Raw genomic sequence first — 17,195 nt, 5'->3', positions numbered from 1 at the left:
AGCCCATGAGATTCTGCCCTAGTCCGCACCATTCGCTCATAAATACTGGACATTTATGAAGGATCAAGAGAAATCGTGATTATGTCTGTCAGTCGGTTGGTTTATTATCAAGAAAAGGGAGGAAATCTGGTACTAAAACGCCCAAATATTTGCATAAAACACAACTATTGTCAAATTCTCAAATCCCATATGAGCCAGGTTTGTTTATTGATTGGTCAGTGTTATTGGGGCGAGAGGTCATGAGTTGTGAAAAAAGGAATCAAGGGAAAGAGGGAACAAAGTCCATTCTTGACACAGGCTTTTTTTTAATGACACAAAAATAAACAATGTTCAGTGGAAGCCATACTAAGAAAAACACTAATACTAATGTTTTAAGAAAACATCCATCACCTACAAAGCTGAACAATATTTGTATCCTGATCAGCTGTTCTTGATCAGCATTTTTCCAAGTTAAAAATGTGAGTCAAAGTTTATGAAAACAGCATTAAAGGGCTTAGTATCAGTAAACACATCCATAACACATTTAGTCAGAGCTAAGCTATTTTGTTTGAAGTTTCAGGATGTAGAGTGACAGGCTTTCAACTCAGAAAAAGGGGCGTCTTTACAGCTAGAGCAAAGGCATTGTGGTTTTTTTTTTCCTTTTCATTCACGTGGTTTTGCAACTTCTTGTAAACCTGTCTGGTTTCCTGAGCTTTGGTTCCTCTGCCAAATTTGTCTGACCTCTGGCAAAGTTCTGTATATCCATCTCACTAAAGTGTTATAATGTTTGGGCAATATATATAGAATACTCATATTGAAGTGATTTTTTTGTGAATGCTGTAATTTTTTTCATTTCAATATCCTTTCTTTAATATTTACATTTCAATAAAATACAACAAAACATTAAATAAACTTCCAATTATTTTGTTGATTCCAATTGCTTTTAGTTTTTTCCATTACACGTTTTTATCTACTTAATTCAGAGATTAGAACTCAGAGGAACACAATGATTTCTTCATCCCTAAAGTTAAATACACAGAAATCTGCTGTTACCTACACACTTCTAATCTGCAACGGCTGGCTGCACAAGAGAGGGCCGACCCCGCAGCCACTGCAAGCACACCTCTTCCCTTCCCCCTTTAGTTAAAGTGCAGTGATCTCAGTGGCCCTTGCTTTAAAATAGACCTGACACAAAAACCTCAATTGCTCCGAGAGGTATGGAATGGGTGGAGTGGTCACCGCAGAGGGATTTAGCTGGAGAGAGGTGGACTTAAATGTTGATGATCTGTGCTGGATCAATAAGGAATGTGCACGTGTGTATGTGCTGCTCCTACTTCATATTTTCTCCCTCCAAGCCTTCAGTTTGCACAGGAACTGGAAATCCAACCTCATCTCCAATTCAGAAAAGGAAGCTAATGAACTGCCTCTGACCAGCAATGCCTTACAGCTCTCTCTGTCTCTTTCTCTCCCTCTCAGAGTGTGTCACGTCTGAAGTCTGCAGTTGGTGTGACCAGATTTCCCAAATGAAAACTGGGGACATTTCTAGTTTAGTAGTGGTATTGTTAACACAGGTTATTAAGAGCTATTATTATTAAATAAGCCCCCCCAAAGAAAATATATATATAAACATTTAATAAAGCAATAGTCCCCAAGAAGTCATAGTTTCTCGGTATGCACTAATGTAATACTGATGTAATGGTCAAAGGTATGTGTTTATAGAGTATTATTATATAATGGCTTTAAACACAGCTCAGCCAGTCATAACAAAGAACTGGAACCGTTTTATAAATCAAATTTAAAAATGTTGCTCTGGGAACTCACTGAAATAAATTTCATTTGAAGTACTAAAATTATTAAATTAAAACTGAAACAAAAATAAAAATCTAAAAACAAAAATTAAAAATAAAACTGAAAAAATAAAAATGCAATTACTAAATACTAAAATAGGATAAAATTGATACTAAAGCACATGTATACATCAGTCCTCGCTTTTGTAAAGACAATGTAAAGACAATTCATAATTATGCAATCTAAAGCTACAAACCTAAACTGCTAATTCATATATATATATATATATATATATATATATATATATATATATATATATATATATATATATATATATATATATATATATATATATATATTGGCCTTTCCCTGTTTGCAAGATCTGAAGCTGGTTGCATAGCAGTTTGAGTGACAGTCTAAAAGCATTTATAGAGAATTTTTTAATAATTACATGGTGATGGAAAAAAACGAGGACTGTCCACAGAAGAGAAAAATCCAGCCTCTGTGTTTTTCTAGCGACAGGTCATTGTGACTAACGAGTCATGTAGTGGTAATGTCACATTGATTCACATGTCATTAATCCACTTTTAATGAACCCAACCCATTCTAATCAGTCTTGTCACTGACATGTGACCAATGACAGTCTTGACAGTCAGTAATGTCACTGCTGTACAAAAATCCCTTCACTGTCTGAAAGAACACAAAGCGTGACTCTTTACCAATTACACTTAAAAGCTCTGTTGTACATCAGGCTTATATGGAAAACCCAGTTAATTCCCTCTACGTTATTTAAATGTATAAATTTACAAACAAACATAGAAACAACGCAGCTCTTCCAATTCGTAACGCACGTCCTGTTTGTCATCCAACCACAATTGCTTGTGATGTGATTGACAGTTAAGAATAATGCCCCACCTCTCAAATCTTACGCCTGCTAAGAAGACGCTCACAGCTGTCCCCAGCATTCAAGCAAATCCATTTAAAGGTGTCCAAAGCTAACTTTTAAGGGCCATCTGCGTTCACACCAGCTGTGGACTGCAGGGTAGCTCTGTTTGCTGGAAAGGTAGAAGTTCCATCCAAAGAAAACATCACACACAGATGAGCAAACAACAATACTGTTTCACACTCGAGCTGTGCACTGTCAGATGCTTAGGGCAAATATTCACCTTTATGCTTACAACAGTGAAGTGTGACTCACTCAAGTAAACACTTATAAAAAGTACATACATACATTATAAACACTACTGTTGTTTGAGGTTGGTAAGACTTTCTAAATGTTTTTGAAAGATGTCTGAAAGAAGACTGCATTTATATGATCAAAAAGTCAAAGTATTACTGTGACTTTTTGGTTTAAAAATGTTTGGTTTAAAACTGTTTTAAGCTAAATAAGCTACTATTTTCTATTTTGTAATAGACTTTAAAATGTAATATGTAATTATGCAATATTAAATATGTAGTTATCAGCAGCCATTAGTCCAGTCTTTTTGTCACATGGTCCTCAAAAAGAATTTCAGTATTTTTTTTTTTTTGGACAATTTCAGGCATTTTTTAGGATTCTTTGAAAAACAGCATTTATTTATTAAAAAAACACTTTTGTAATATTATAAATGTCTTTACTGTCAATTTTGACCAACTGAATTTATTCTTTCTATACAAAAGTACACTCATAACACAAAAAATAATGGTTTCATGGTGCCATAGAAGGATTTTTTCTAAATGGTTTCATAAAGAACCTTTCGGTTTCACAAAAGGTTCTTTGTGACAAAAGAAGCTTCTTCAGATAATAAAAAGTAAGAAAGTGATGGTTCTTTAAAGATCCTTTTGTAGAACCAAAAACGGTTCTTCTGTGGTATTACTGTGAAGAACATTTATTTTTAAGAGTGCATTAATTTGCCTAATAAAAAAATCTTACTACCCCAACCTATTAAATGGTAACTTTGAGCTAATATCAAATAAGCAACTAAATTTGACAATTATTTGTACATGCCAAAACACTGCTGTTAAATCCAAGAAACCACCCAAAACACCTAAGAAGCGAATAGCCCTAATAACCAATTTAGAGCACCAAGGGTGCATAGCAACACTTTAGCATTACAGTCTACATTCTCTTCAGAAAATTAACACTTGTAATACCACCTGCTTTCATATCAGGACTAGTGTTTTTCTGTAAATAATAAGAATTCAATAGCGTACTTAAATACCACTTGCAGTTACACAACTGCCATCATCGCCATAAGGAGATCGCTTATGGGTTTTTCATTCATAGTCATTCTACTGGTCGTCGAACATCACATGGAAATAAGAGCAGTCGTACTATGTATAGCAGCGTGGGTTATACAATGTAGTGAGTCTGTTAAGAGTGTTTGCGGAGGTGGAAGGGAGGAGGGCTGGAGGTCTGTGGGTGGAGGTGGTGGAGCGTATTATGATCAGTACAATAACCCACTCCTCATGTCTCGGGGGGCCGGCCGCATCCTCCAGCCTTAATGGTGAAGAGGTTCTTTAAGACGCCTCTCTGCAGCCTCTTTTTCAATGCCTTGCGCTCCAGCCCCCTTCCCCTACACACATAAACACACACATTCAGATCACCAAACCAGGTATGAACACACAAACGCAAACTTACTTGCTACTCTGCAACTAAACACCTACAGAATTGGTGTAAGCTCGATGTGAACAGGACGGAGCCCCACGTAAACTCAGATTCACAATTTCAGAACGTGAATATTTACATAGCTCACATCCTCTTGTAGAACCTCCTACACGCGTTCTCTGATTGAGTAATGGAATTTGTGCCAAACAAGAACACACACTATCACAACACACACACACACACACACGCTCATCTCACACGTTCTGTTTTTTTTCTGGAAATCTATAACCGGCGCTCTTGCCACACTGAGTAAAACAACAACTTCAGAGCAAAAATTCAGAGTTCAACTCACTTAAACATTAAGTAATACAGGAAGTCCTTGTGAGGGTATTTTTAACCTGAAATCGGACCCATTCCGGCACCCATAGCCTCACTTAATAGAATAAGCAGCTGGGTTTAGGTTCATGCTTGATATGCATCTGCTTTTCAGTTTGCTTTTCCACTTTTTTGTATTTAGGTGCCAGTGTCAGAAGTGTAAGCATAAACGGATAAAAATACATGTCATAATGAAAAATATCAAGTGTTAAATAAATAAACACTCTTGGTAATTTTTTGCATATAAACATATAAATAATAAATAAGAAACAGAATTATAATAAAATAAAATCCTATTCTGGCACCCAGAGCTTCACTTAATAGAATAAGCAGCTGGGTTTATATTCATGCTTCACATGCAGCGTCTGTTTTTCAGTTTACTTTTCCAAGTTTTCTGCTAATATCCAACACTGGGCGCCAGGTACGTGTTTGAATAAGTCGCCAGAAGTAAGTTATACTATATGAGATGGACTTACGTTTGAGTCTCTCAAAGCTGAGCCATGCATGCTGTGCTTTGCCTTTGGATCATAATTGACTCCATATGTTGTTTGCATAATTTCTCAACCCCCCAATCGCCGGACCTACAACTGCTAACAAAGTTCATGCATCTCAGAACGTCCTACCGATGGTTTCTGAGTCTGACTGACCAATTTAAAAAAATATAAGTCAAAGCAAATCCTTAACGTATTGTTATGCTTTGAGGGATTATACTAAATCAATTTTTTTTCCATTAAGTTCCCAAAAGTCATCTCAGGTTAAGGGACGGCAGCTAGGTGCGCTAACGGTGTTGTCATGACGACAAGCAGAGAACAGCACATAGATAGTGTACGGCGCAGGTCTGGTCGTCTTTGATTTCTCTTATTGTCAGGCAGAGCAATACCATGTCTAATTACTAAAAAAATAAAAACATGTAAATACATCTCACAGATATTCCTATAAAGACATGAGAGAAATAAAGAGTGTGGGGTATGTACGGAGTTACTGAAACTGAATAGTGACAGTTGTCGTGAATCATTTGTGTACTTGAAGTAGATGCAGAATTCCACATCTTGCTTTCTGTGTCAGAGTGTTCAACAATCATCCCTCCCCCCCTCACCACACACAGCTTCAGTAAACAAACCAGGGCTGGACACCAGGGTCAAGGGTTGAACACACCAGAGGACACGCACTAGAACATTTTGTCAGCTTAGCAAAATGTTGAAATGAGGAGGAAGAGAGAGATCATCAGACTCACGTACTGTAGTTACCCATAATTCCTTCTTTTCCCTACTCTTCTGTTGGGTCTTTACTGTATGGCCGCTAATCACAGACACTGTTAAAGAATTGCTATGATAACCTCGAATTGTCCATTTTGTCCAATGGAAAATAAATGAAAAAATAAATACATTTATGATCATAATCTTAAATGCTTTCTTTTGCTAAAAACATGCACAATAAAAACAATGGCCTGAAATTGTTCAATGAAATTTACATAAATTAAAGTATGCAGATAAATAAATATACATTTCATTTATTTGCATTTTTTATTCATTAAATTATTTTTTAATTATTTATAGTAATATTATTAATAACAATAATAATAATAAAAATAATTAATTTGTTTTGTAATGTACTTCTTTTAAACACGAAGCGCTAACAATTTCAGGCCATTTTCCATTTGATGTTTCGCCATTTGATAAAAAATTTATATATATTTCTAAGAATATTATATATTCTATTTTATAATTACTATATAATTAAGAATATTGTATATCCTTACAAACATCACATGGTAAATGTGTCATATTTTCAATAAATAAATATTGTTGATAATCTCAGATTGTACCCATTGTAGAGCATACATTAAACAGAACGTGACCTATTAATGATAAAAAAAAGAAATCATAAAGAAATGCATGATCGTAACAATACAATACATCGATGAAAAATAAACTAAACTGAAATGAACCGTTTAAGGTGTAAAATAAAATACTCATGATAATCTCAGATCATCATTTTTGTATACATTAAATAGAAAGTATATGTGAACAAGTAGAGGCATCCATATCCCTTCTGTATTACCAAACAATCATAACATTCCTTTCTGCGTTTGCAAACATTTGTGAGTCATTATTCAATTGAAGGACACACTCTGTCTCTGTCACATGCTTCAGTTTACTCACTGACATGCATGAAGCCAGCCTCAGCGCAAGCACATATTGTATGTCATGATACAATAAGGAATGACAAATTATTTTTCATACTATGCACCACAGAAATCATTCAGCTTATTCTGGCAACACAGAACACACACCTGGATCCGTCAGTGCAGTGAAGGGTATCATTAAAACGACACGCCCTCTGTGCCGCCAGACAGGACCGGTGACAGACCCAACATTAACTCAACATGTCCGCGCTCCCAATGTTCTGTGCTCTTTAGCTGTTTGTCACCAAAGCAGGATTGAGGGCAAAGCTGAGCATTTGATCAGCTGGGGCCGACAACTATGTAGACCACAGGGGCATTCCTGAGTCCCCTGGGTTGAGCCTGGGACAGATGGGGCCGGTTTGGGACGGAATCTTGCCCACTTCCTGGGCTGAAGCTCTGGGGGTATCTTTCGAGGATTTCCCAGATAATCCCTTCGGCAAGGTGTCCGGTCTCAGGCGAGTCCCATCAATAATTCACTATCCCCAGCCCACCTGTGTGAAGCTCCTCCGAGCAGAAGGGCACTAACCCTTAATTCCCCATCCGCATGACCAGCATGGTCCAGTCGTGTGGCTGGAGACCGCTTTAATGGAATCCTCCAGCACCACATAAAGCAGAGGTGATAAGCAGATACGCTGTACTGATTATTGGGTCCCATTATTGAGCCCCCTATCTGGCTGATCACTATCTGGGAGCCACGGATAAAATCCTCCAATACTCTTCTGATAGGGGCCATAGAGTCAAACAAATATACTTCACAAAGTCAATGAATCAAATTAAAGGTTGGATTTTTATCAGTGTGTATCTAACATGCTCTAAACATATCGGTAAACAATACTCAAAAGTTTAGGGTTGGTGAGACATTTGTATTCAGTTTTTTTGCTGACCAATCTGCATTTATATTATCAAACATTCTGTGAAATCAGTAATACTGTGAAGTTTTATTAGCATTTAAAAATCACTCTTTTATATTTGAAAAATGTTCAAATATAATCCATCCCTGTGATGGCGAAGCCGTCTTTAGTGTGACATGATCCTTCAGAAATCATTCTAATATGCTGGTCTAGTGCTCAAAAACACTCCTTTTTATTATCAATGTTGAAAACAGTTGCACTGCTTTATATTTTTTAACTAAGATAGACTTTTTTAAGATTTTGGATGAATACCCTAGTAAAAAAGTAATATTTTCAATTCGATTTACTTAATTTATTTCAGAATAATTAGTTTTTAAAACTGTACTACTTGTGCTTAATACACATTTCTTGAGAAGCATAAAATGTGACTTATGCCATTATTCATGAATATTGTATGATCTATTATATGAATAATTGGTCTTTAAATGCACAATATTTAAATTATACTTGTAATAATTTCACTTTTGCATAATCAAGTGTACTTCAGTATATCGTTATGGACTCCCACACTGCTTCCACAAAATTAAAGTGTATTAAGCACAAAATTAGTTGTTCCAGCAGACTTTAAGTAGACTATATAGGCTACATTTATACAAAAGTACATAAATATGTAAATGGATTTGTAGTATATTTAGCATTAAATAAATGTATTTCCAATACATTATAGTATATAACTTTGGTACAAAGTTTCAAAGAACATTTATACATCTTTTGTGATATTCTAAATGCTGATCTGCCTTTGATCAATGGAGCACATCCTTGGTAAAGGAAAGTATTACTTTAAAACAAAATAGATTTGTTAAAAAAAAAATGTATACATTTAAAAGAGATGTCCATCTAAATTCATATAAATTCATTTTGAACATGTTAAAATTGATCCACGTCTGTGCAAAAGTCTCCAACACAACACTAGGGTTTTCTGGGTGGTTGCCAAGGCTTCGGTGGCAGTTGCTAGAGACATTTAGAGTGGCTTGTAGCATGTTGCTATGCAGTTGCTAAGGTGTTCTGAGTGGTTGCTAGGTGGTTACTTACTGACCCAACACATGAGACACTACCTCAAAGACACGCTCCTTCAAAGATCCTTTATTCAGTGTAAATCTAAAGGTTTTTTTCCCACCCGTTTTATGGTACGCCAGGTGAAAATCATAAGTCTAATCACTTAGTACAACTCTGCTGAACAAGCCGCACAGGCATCACTCAAATGCCTAACCAGAAGAATTAGGAATAATAACAGGAACTGTTGCTTGCCGAGCACCACTAAATGCCAAATGTGGTCACCATGAGCTACAGTATCAGCGGCAGCAGTAGTATCATTTCCTAGTGTTTTGGACAACACATACACTCACTTTAGCAAGGGTCTTAACTGCAGCAAGAGCATTAAATAACCTCATCTCTGGTAGAATAGCCTTGAGCAGCAGTGGCTGCCTCACAGTTTAAGGCTGAGTGACCAACATTTGCACTGTGTAGAGTCACACACATGAGGACACAGTTACCGTATCAAAGTACACACACACACACTGCGCGCGCGCACACACACACACAAATGCACATCGACCTCCACACCACACTCTCTCCGCGAAACAAATGCCTTCGCTGTCAGTTGTGGCCAGGTCTGCCGTAATTGAAAAGAACAGCCACGGGCCAGCCCACAGACACGGCACACCAAGCCAGGAGCCCGTCACTGACAGCCAGCCATCAATACCAATGACTGTTCCTTGAGGAGCAGATGACATCCACGACACCACCCATGCAACACCCCGGCGCACACATACAAATGCTTGCCTCCCGCCCCCTCGCTGTCCTTCCCCCGCCACTTGAGTCTCTGATTCCTACCCCAGTTTGTCACCGCAGTAACTCCACTCACCGGGAAGCCTGTCATCGCTTCAGAGATGCACGTGCCATCGGCAAACGCACGCATACGCGCTCGCGCTCTCTTACGCTCATGCATGCATGCCAAACGAGGGGGATCAAACTTTTTCGAGAGTGGAACAGTGGCCGCTTAGAGACCTCTGCCTCCTTTCCCTCGCACACACACTTCTCAGAGCGTGTCAATATTTAACCCAGAAAAACCACTTTGCCCGTTTAAAAAAACTCAATCTTACTAAACAACCTATTTAAAATCCTACACATACTTTGTGAACTCTGTTGAGACACTTCAAACCACTTTACGGCACATTTCAATTGCATGTGGCACTCAACATAAATTTCAAACTGAAAAAAAAACCACAATGACATCAAGCTCATATTTCACATCTTAAGCCACCTGCATTGTGCAATTGTTATAGAAGGCTGGACAGCATCAGACCTGTCATTTGGCGTAAGACTACAGTGACAGCTGAACAAGATGCACAGAGCGGAGACAAACAAGCAAGACAGAGGCATTCAAAGAAGAAAAGGAAAAAGAACAGTGAGAAAAAAATATACACAGACCTGACCAGGAGCTGCAGAGCGACAGAAACTGTCTTCCTTATACAGTCCTCTCTGTCTGTCTCTCTCTCTCTCTCTGTGTGTGTATGAGTGTGTGTGTGTGTGTGTGTGTGTGTGTGTGTGTGAGACTCCCTCCCCTCTCAGCTCCTCTCAGCTGCTCAGGGCAGTTCTCAGGAAATGAATGGGAGCTCACAGAGAACTGTTGTACTTGCAAATGACTTACCACGGTCACATGATCCGCTAAATGTAGGGTGGGCCGGTGGGTGGAGGCTTCATAAGCAAGAGAAGACAATATACTCTAAGCTTTAACAGCATGCATCGAATTACACGGGGCCCCTCGTGGGAGGTTTCCGACATGTCTCTGAGCCCAGGCAGCGGAGAAACGCTAGAGTACCTCCTCGTTTAAAGGGGAAGAGAAAGAGAGAGAGATGGGGAGACGGAGGGAGGGAGAGAGAGAGAAACAGAGTAGGTATATTTCCTCACAAAAAGTGCCCTACTTTATGTAAGTTTGGAATTTGGACAATTAAAAAAGCTTAAAGGAGGAAAGCGTGTAAACATTTTTGTTAATTAAATTCATTTTTTTAAAGTAAATTATTTATAATACATTATATGTATTATCATTACATATTATATTTTTGGTAATTATGAGCAAAAAAATTATTTTGATGTACTGTAAGTTGAAAACATAAACATTTTGGTTCATTATCCTACCCTAATTATCCATTGACATTTAACAAAGAAATATCATGAAACATTTTGTTTCTGTATTAAGTGTTTTCAGTGATAAACTGAAAATATAAACGTAAATATAAAAATCTAAAATGCCAGCCTCACACAGCTCTTAGGCTCAATTTCTATTAGTCATCACACACTGCTCTCCTTCAGATTATGGATGCATCTCTACTAAAATTCAACAGAAGCCATTTATTTCTGTGCATGTAAGCATGTATATGGGAATGTTGTGAAAACTCAACCATGGTATTAAAGAGGCAGCTAAGATGCAGATTCGCTCTTCTGGGAATCCTAATTAATGTATAGGAAACTGAGCTAATTTGCATCTCTGATAGACTTTGTGTTCTGCACAAACACATGCTGATGGGCTTGATAGTGATTTGAAAAATTCTTAGGTTTACTTAACCCTGTCCTGCCTTATTCATGTTGCAATTGGATAGTTGGGTAGATAAATCTATTGTTGCAAGAAAATCAAGTATTTCATATTTGAAATTAATAGAATGCAGTGGAGATTTTCTGAAAATAATGATGTAATATTGATTCCCGAATAGGAGAACACACATCCGTTTTAACTGTGATAATTATACGACATATCAATACCAGATCATCATTGTGAATTACATGGGAGAAAACAAAGACTCGTATTCTTGCGTCTGACAAAATGGCCATTGAAATACCACTCTGCTGATGCTTTTAATGCTGATTAGCCCTGATGCTTCTTTATGAAATGCTATACCACCCAGCTGCAGCTTCTGACAAGAGTGGCAATTTCCCCAGCAATAATGACATCTCGAGGAAGCAGTCCCGCTCTGCCCGCACACCCAGCCCAGCCTGGCACACAAAGGGTCCTGGCATGTCTTGTAAAGGGCTGAACTGGAATCAGGCGTTCCAGTGGGAGGGTGAGCTGTGCGTGGAACTCTGCCAGGGAACATGGCCCCATCTTAGCTCCCCTGCAAAGAGGAAAGAGAGAAAGGAAGACAGAAAAAGAGTGAACACCCTTGATTACAGCTGTGGCACGGAAAGGACCCAAGGCGATTAGGTGGGCTCCAATGTCCGTGTTTACCACGGTTAACTACACAGCAGGCAAACAGTTGGTGTAAGGTGATAAGATTAACCAGACCCAAGTAGGCCAATATATACACATTTACACTTCAGCCATAAATTACATGCTAACAAAGAATATGGTTCCATCTGCCTGCTCCAAAGTATAGACATGACTGTCATCCCTCCAGCAATCCTAATCTATTTCAGCAATAAAAAAGGACATGTCCTAGGGGTCCATTTTAAAGGGATAGTTTATCAGTATATTCATTCTCATCATACTCAAACCTGTATGACTTTGTCTTCTGTGTGAAACACAAAAGGAGATGTTTAGCAGACTATCCTAGCTGCTCTTTTCTGTAAAATGGACATGAATGGTAACCATGACAACCCCTGATCCACATAGCCACAAGTTTAACATGTTAAAAAAACAACTTAAAAAAAACAACTTAAAAAAATTTAATGGCATGAGAGATTTTGTTTGTGATCTTGTAAACCTTTTAACATTTTAACAGTCAGCAAAGAAAAGAAAAACTTAAAAACTGATCAGAACAATAACTCCTAATGTCCTAGTGTGAAGAACTAGTGTTTGATGAAAGCAATTGTGGACCATCAATAAACAAAGTACTTAGCGATCTATGGCAGAGCATGGAAGCTGGGAAATGTGTTGATGGAGCATTAGCCATACAGCTTTCCCGGCTGCATGAGAGACCCTGTCGCTGCGCAATAAATGCGTCTCCCGCTGGGTAACTCACCGCTGTCTGTGAGCCTGCCCTGCACGTTCTGCACAGAACAAGAAAAAGAATTACTTCACAGCACTTCACCGTCAAATTTGACTGGAATATAAATATCACAACATTATGTGCACGTCCTTTACAGCTATAATTGAGAACTGTCACTACGATAACAGATTTGTGTTTTTTTGCGTAATAACTAAGAGTCTAAGCCTGTTCATTGTTCAATTTCAAATGAAATCAGTCACAGAGAATCAAAGTGAAATTAGATTCCCACTAATTAGGTCTCACACTCCAATAATGAATGGACAAGGCTCTTTGCAAGTTTTAGAGTTTTAGACTCAACTTACAAACAAGTAGCATGATAGCGTAAAACACATGAAGAATGCTAAATAATTTTTATTAAAGCAAATAAAATTGAAAAGTACCATCAAACCATGTTATCAACATTATAACAACTAATGCCTAAAATTCCAAAATTATATTTTTATTGTAAGATCCATCATCTGTTCCATGTGTAACATAAGATGTATGAGCATAAGATAATAAGCAGTTTCTAGTTTAATACAAATGAAAGAAACTAGTTTGCTTCAGTTATTAAAACAGTATGTGAATTTTGTGGGTGAGGTTATGTTCAGAGGTCCACAGCTCAAATCAGCCAGAAGATCTGAGAAAGACAAGTCTGTAGTGACAGGGTGTTCCTCCATGTTGTCTGGTCACTTCATTTGTACAGGCTCTGATCTCTTAAGCGTGATAAACAGTTTGCTACAATTCTGGGAGGAACCTTGCGTTTCCTCAATGACATGCCAATTCAACTCAAGTTTAGTCTCAAATGTATCTATAACAGAAATGCATATATCTTCAAATAGCTGATGCCAGCATTATTATTGCTCAAATTATTACTGCTCACTGCAAATGTAAATGATGCTTCAAATTAAGTATTATTTAAAGGAGAGGTGTGCAGCCTCTTTTCAAAATGACGGGATCCATGATTTTAGCCTGCCAGAAAATAATCCAAGTGAAAAGTCCTAAACACTAACACTGAAGGGGGAGCTAAGCTGTATCTAGCAACCAGAAAATCATAGAGACTTGTGCCTTTTTTGACTTGGTCCACTTAGCAACCTTCGAGAACAGCCTAGCAACCGCATAGCAAAGGCCTGGCAACCACCCTAGCACTTTTGTTTTTTTCTTTTCAGAACATGCAGACATTCAGTTCTTTCAGATGTTATGGATGGTTTACTGTGAAATTTCCACCCATTTTCAAAAGCCAAGAAAGGACCACAGAGCACAGAAGGGCAGTAAAAACGTGATCAGGGACTTGGGGTCAACGGTTTTATTTCTTTAACTAGTATAAAGACGGATTTAATACTCTGTGCTGAACCAAGCGGTCTTTTTCTAGCTAACAAGTGTATTATTCCAGTAAACGTTCTTCAGTGTGGAGTTCAGAAGCACACGACATGTGCATGCTCGGGGGCCAGGGCTCTTCAGGAAGCGGTGTGTGTGTTTGTGTGTGTGTGTGTGTGTCCACCTGCACAGACCCTGGCTGTAAAGACGGGGCTCTGGCTGGTGTGGCTGCAGGGTCTGAATCGGGTCTGCATCTATGTGCAGTGTCCAAGGTCAGCACATCACCGCGGGGCAGAAGCAGAGGCAGGGGCAGGAGCGGGGGCGGCTGCTTAAACACCACCACTACCTCTTCTGTGTCCAATAGCAACTGCATCTGCAGAAGGAAGAAGTGTGCACTCTGTGGGCAACTGCCAACACACAGACTCACACAAAAACATATAGATCACTGCTGATGTTTGTGGACACGCACAAACACACAAAACGACTGGAGAAACGGAGCTTTGTAAAGGACAGCTGTGAAAGTATCAAGCGAGAGCGATGTGTTCTCAGACTGCAGGCTGGGTATTATGTGATCTCCGCTCAGATCCATTACCTGGATCATTTTCCCTCACTGGGTCTGACTTAGCAAAGGCGGGGCTGACATTTAACCCCCAGCAAACTGTTACCAAAGTCACCTGAGCATGAGCCATGGGCGTAGATACGACTACCTAACTTCATTAATAAATAATTATATAGTCATTCACACATTTTCCTCTACATTTTGCAAGTTTCACAGTTAAGCAGAAAGGGTTGAGGTGAATGCTTTGTTACCGAAACCTATTGGACTGTCCATGAGGCAGCATTTTAAGGCATCACAGTAATGCTCACTAACTTTATTGTTCTAAAAGGTAAACAATGGTATTGTGTCTCCTTGTTTTAGTCATATTCTTAGACAGGATTACTTACGTACTCCACAGACATGCCATTTCCAGAATGCACTGTGACAGACTTAAAAATCCAACATAGCAACACAAGTGAGAGAAACATACTATATCTATTTAATGTGATATTTCATTCAATACCAAATGTACGGTCATGGCAAATTTTCACGGGCAAAAAAAGGTCCTTCATCTTGCGCCAATAGCTTCCACAAAAGTACCCTTAAAACCAAGCAGTTTTCTGTTGGACAACCCGGAGAGCCCATGTGACCAACTAGAACCTGTTGCGAAATCTTCTGCCCTTATGTGAAACTCCACATCAGATCAGATTCCTTGGAATTTTAAGTTCCAAGATGAGTGCCAATTTTCAACTAGCATTGCATTGTTACCACGTCAGCAGTATATGCATATAAGAAATGTGTACTTTTTAATATGATAAGACAGATCCAGGACAGATCCACAGACTCAAGATTAGATCAACAAAGGGGCAAAACCAAAATCAAAAGTGCATTATGAGTAATGAAGTCAAAAGAAACGTCACAGCTCTTTTTCTGTTTTCACAGTCATGTAGCACCAATAAAAAATAGCATATTTTGATCAAGTGCTGTATTGATTTTTACCCAATATATATATATATATATATTTTGTTAGATTTTTGTAGAACTTCACACTATTAGATAGCAACATGCTAAAATTAAACTCTACTGCAATCAAATGTGAGGTGTTTTTTTGTGCTACTGGCATAAACATGCAGATTAGATGCCTATGTACAGTATTTCAAATTAGTCACATGACAGTTAGGATGTTGCCATAGAAGTCCAATGCCTATGTATGCAGGTATGTACAGTATGTTTTAGCAAAGACAATGTCAAATATCATCATATAAACCCTACTCTTCCCTTATTTACCATGATTTCGCTATAGTAACACTTACTGTAAAAATACCCATTATAACTTGCTGTTACTATGGTTTTAACACAAACACCACAATTCAACTATATTTGCTATATGGGTAATCTTAATAAGAATTCATTTAGTTTCAGCAGAGCTGAATGCAAATGTAATGCTAATCAATCCGTCATAAGGAAAGATAACAGCCCCTGGCCTCATCTGAAGGGCCAAATACTGTACACAGAGCGCACCCATCACCCAGCCACATGGACACAAGGAGAGCATTGGGTTTGTGTTGAACCTTTTGTTGCTCTTTCCCCAGCCAGCAGCCTTGGTTTAGTTGAAGAGAGACCTCCCCTTGTTTCCAAGCAGCTCCACCCCTCCCACCCAGGCTCAGGGTTGGGAACAGCCAGTGCTGTTCATTGTGGGGGCTTTCGGTACACGGAGGAGGCTGCCAGCAGGTAGCCATGGCAACAACATTGCTTTCACTCTCTACTTTTTTGTGCTTTAAAAGGGGACTGTGGAGAATTGGAGGGGCCCTCATCACAGGCCAAATTAAAGAGGTCACAGTCATTTGCTGGCACCAGTTGAAATAATCATAGAGACGGATGTGTTGCAAAGCAACGGTGAAACGGAGGGAAAAAAATGAGCATATTTAGCAGACAGCTCGTTCAATTGTAATATGATTAATTTATGTTGCAAGTGGGAAATTGGAAGAGAAATTACGAGAAATGCATTTGTCAGAAGAGTTAGGGGTAATTACGAGCGCTAGCGTTCTGCGTTAACATGAAGGAACAACATTGAGACAGAATTGGGTATGCAAACATCTAACTTTAACGAGAAGTGCAGACAAGCTTTATCTTTCAGCAAACACCTCAAATCAATAGCCGTGAGTGAGTGCTGTTTACTCGAACACTACATATTTACAATCAGGAGGGACTGACTGCTCCACATGCATGCTTGCAGCGTTCTGCGCACATTCTGATTTTTACTAAATTTCTTGCATAGTGTATGAGCCAAACCTTATAATCCAGATCATGTATATTTACATTTTGGCAAGGGTTAGAATTCCACAAGCCACAAAACCCTTGACTCTGACTGGGTCTATTTCCTGTATTTTCATCAGCTTTTTGTGTCTTTAACTCGGCACGGGTGTAAAACAGGAAAACCGATATCACTGTAAAACCCTGGAATGTCTCATATTGGTGAAGGCTGTTTTGACTTTATGATACTGACCAGGGCAAGTCACTCAAAGCTGCTTATTTTTAGTTGGATTTTACCGAA

At 38.5% G+C, this 17,195-nt stretch overlaps 1 protein-coding gene across 4 annotated transcripts in view; it reads right to left on the bottom strand.

Annotated features, from left to right (window-relative positions):
* The window catches only part of klf12b (Kruppel-like factor 12b), a 41,929-nt gene extending 31,323 nt beyond the window's left edge, over nucleotides 1–10,606 (bottom strand). Inside the window, exon 1 of one of the 4 annotated variants that reach the window (XM_043248242.1) lies at nucleotides 10,476–10,606. Coding sequence is in view for 1 of the 4 variants with exons in the window: in XM_043248240.1 (XP_043104175.1) it covers nucleotides 4,211–4,238 (28 nt within the window). In the remaining 3 variants the exon portion in view is untranslated. Of the gene's footprint in view, nucleotides 1–4,210; nucleotides 4,254–9,689; nucleotides 9,715–10,255; nucleotides 10,439–10,475 lie in introns of those variants that run through there. The other 3 variants (XM_043248241.1, XM_043248243.1, XM_043248240.1) reach the window with 3 other exon arrangements.
* Nucleotides 10,607–17,195: the final 6,589 nt, after the last annotated feature.

The sequence above is a fragment of the Puntigrus tetrazona genome, chromosome 9 (assembly GCF_018831695.1).
Source record: "Puntigrus tetrazona isolate hp1 chromosome 9, ASM1883169v1, whole genome shotgun sequence".
NCBI classification, from domain to species: Eukaryota; Metazoa; Chordata; class Actinopteri; order Cypriniformes; family Cyprinidae; genus Puntigrus; species Puntigrus tetrazona.
The sequence above is the reverse complement of the archived record's forward strand: the minus strand, read 5'-3'. Positions and strand labels throughout refer to the sequence as shown.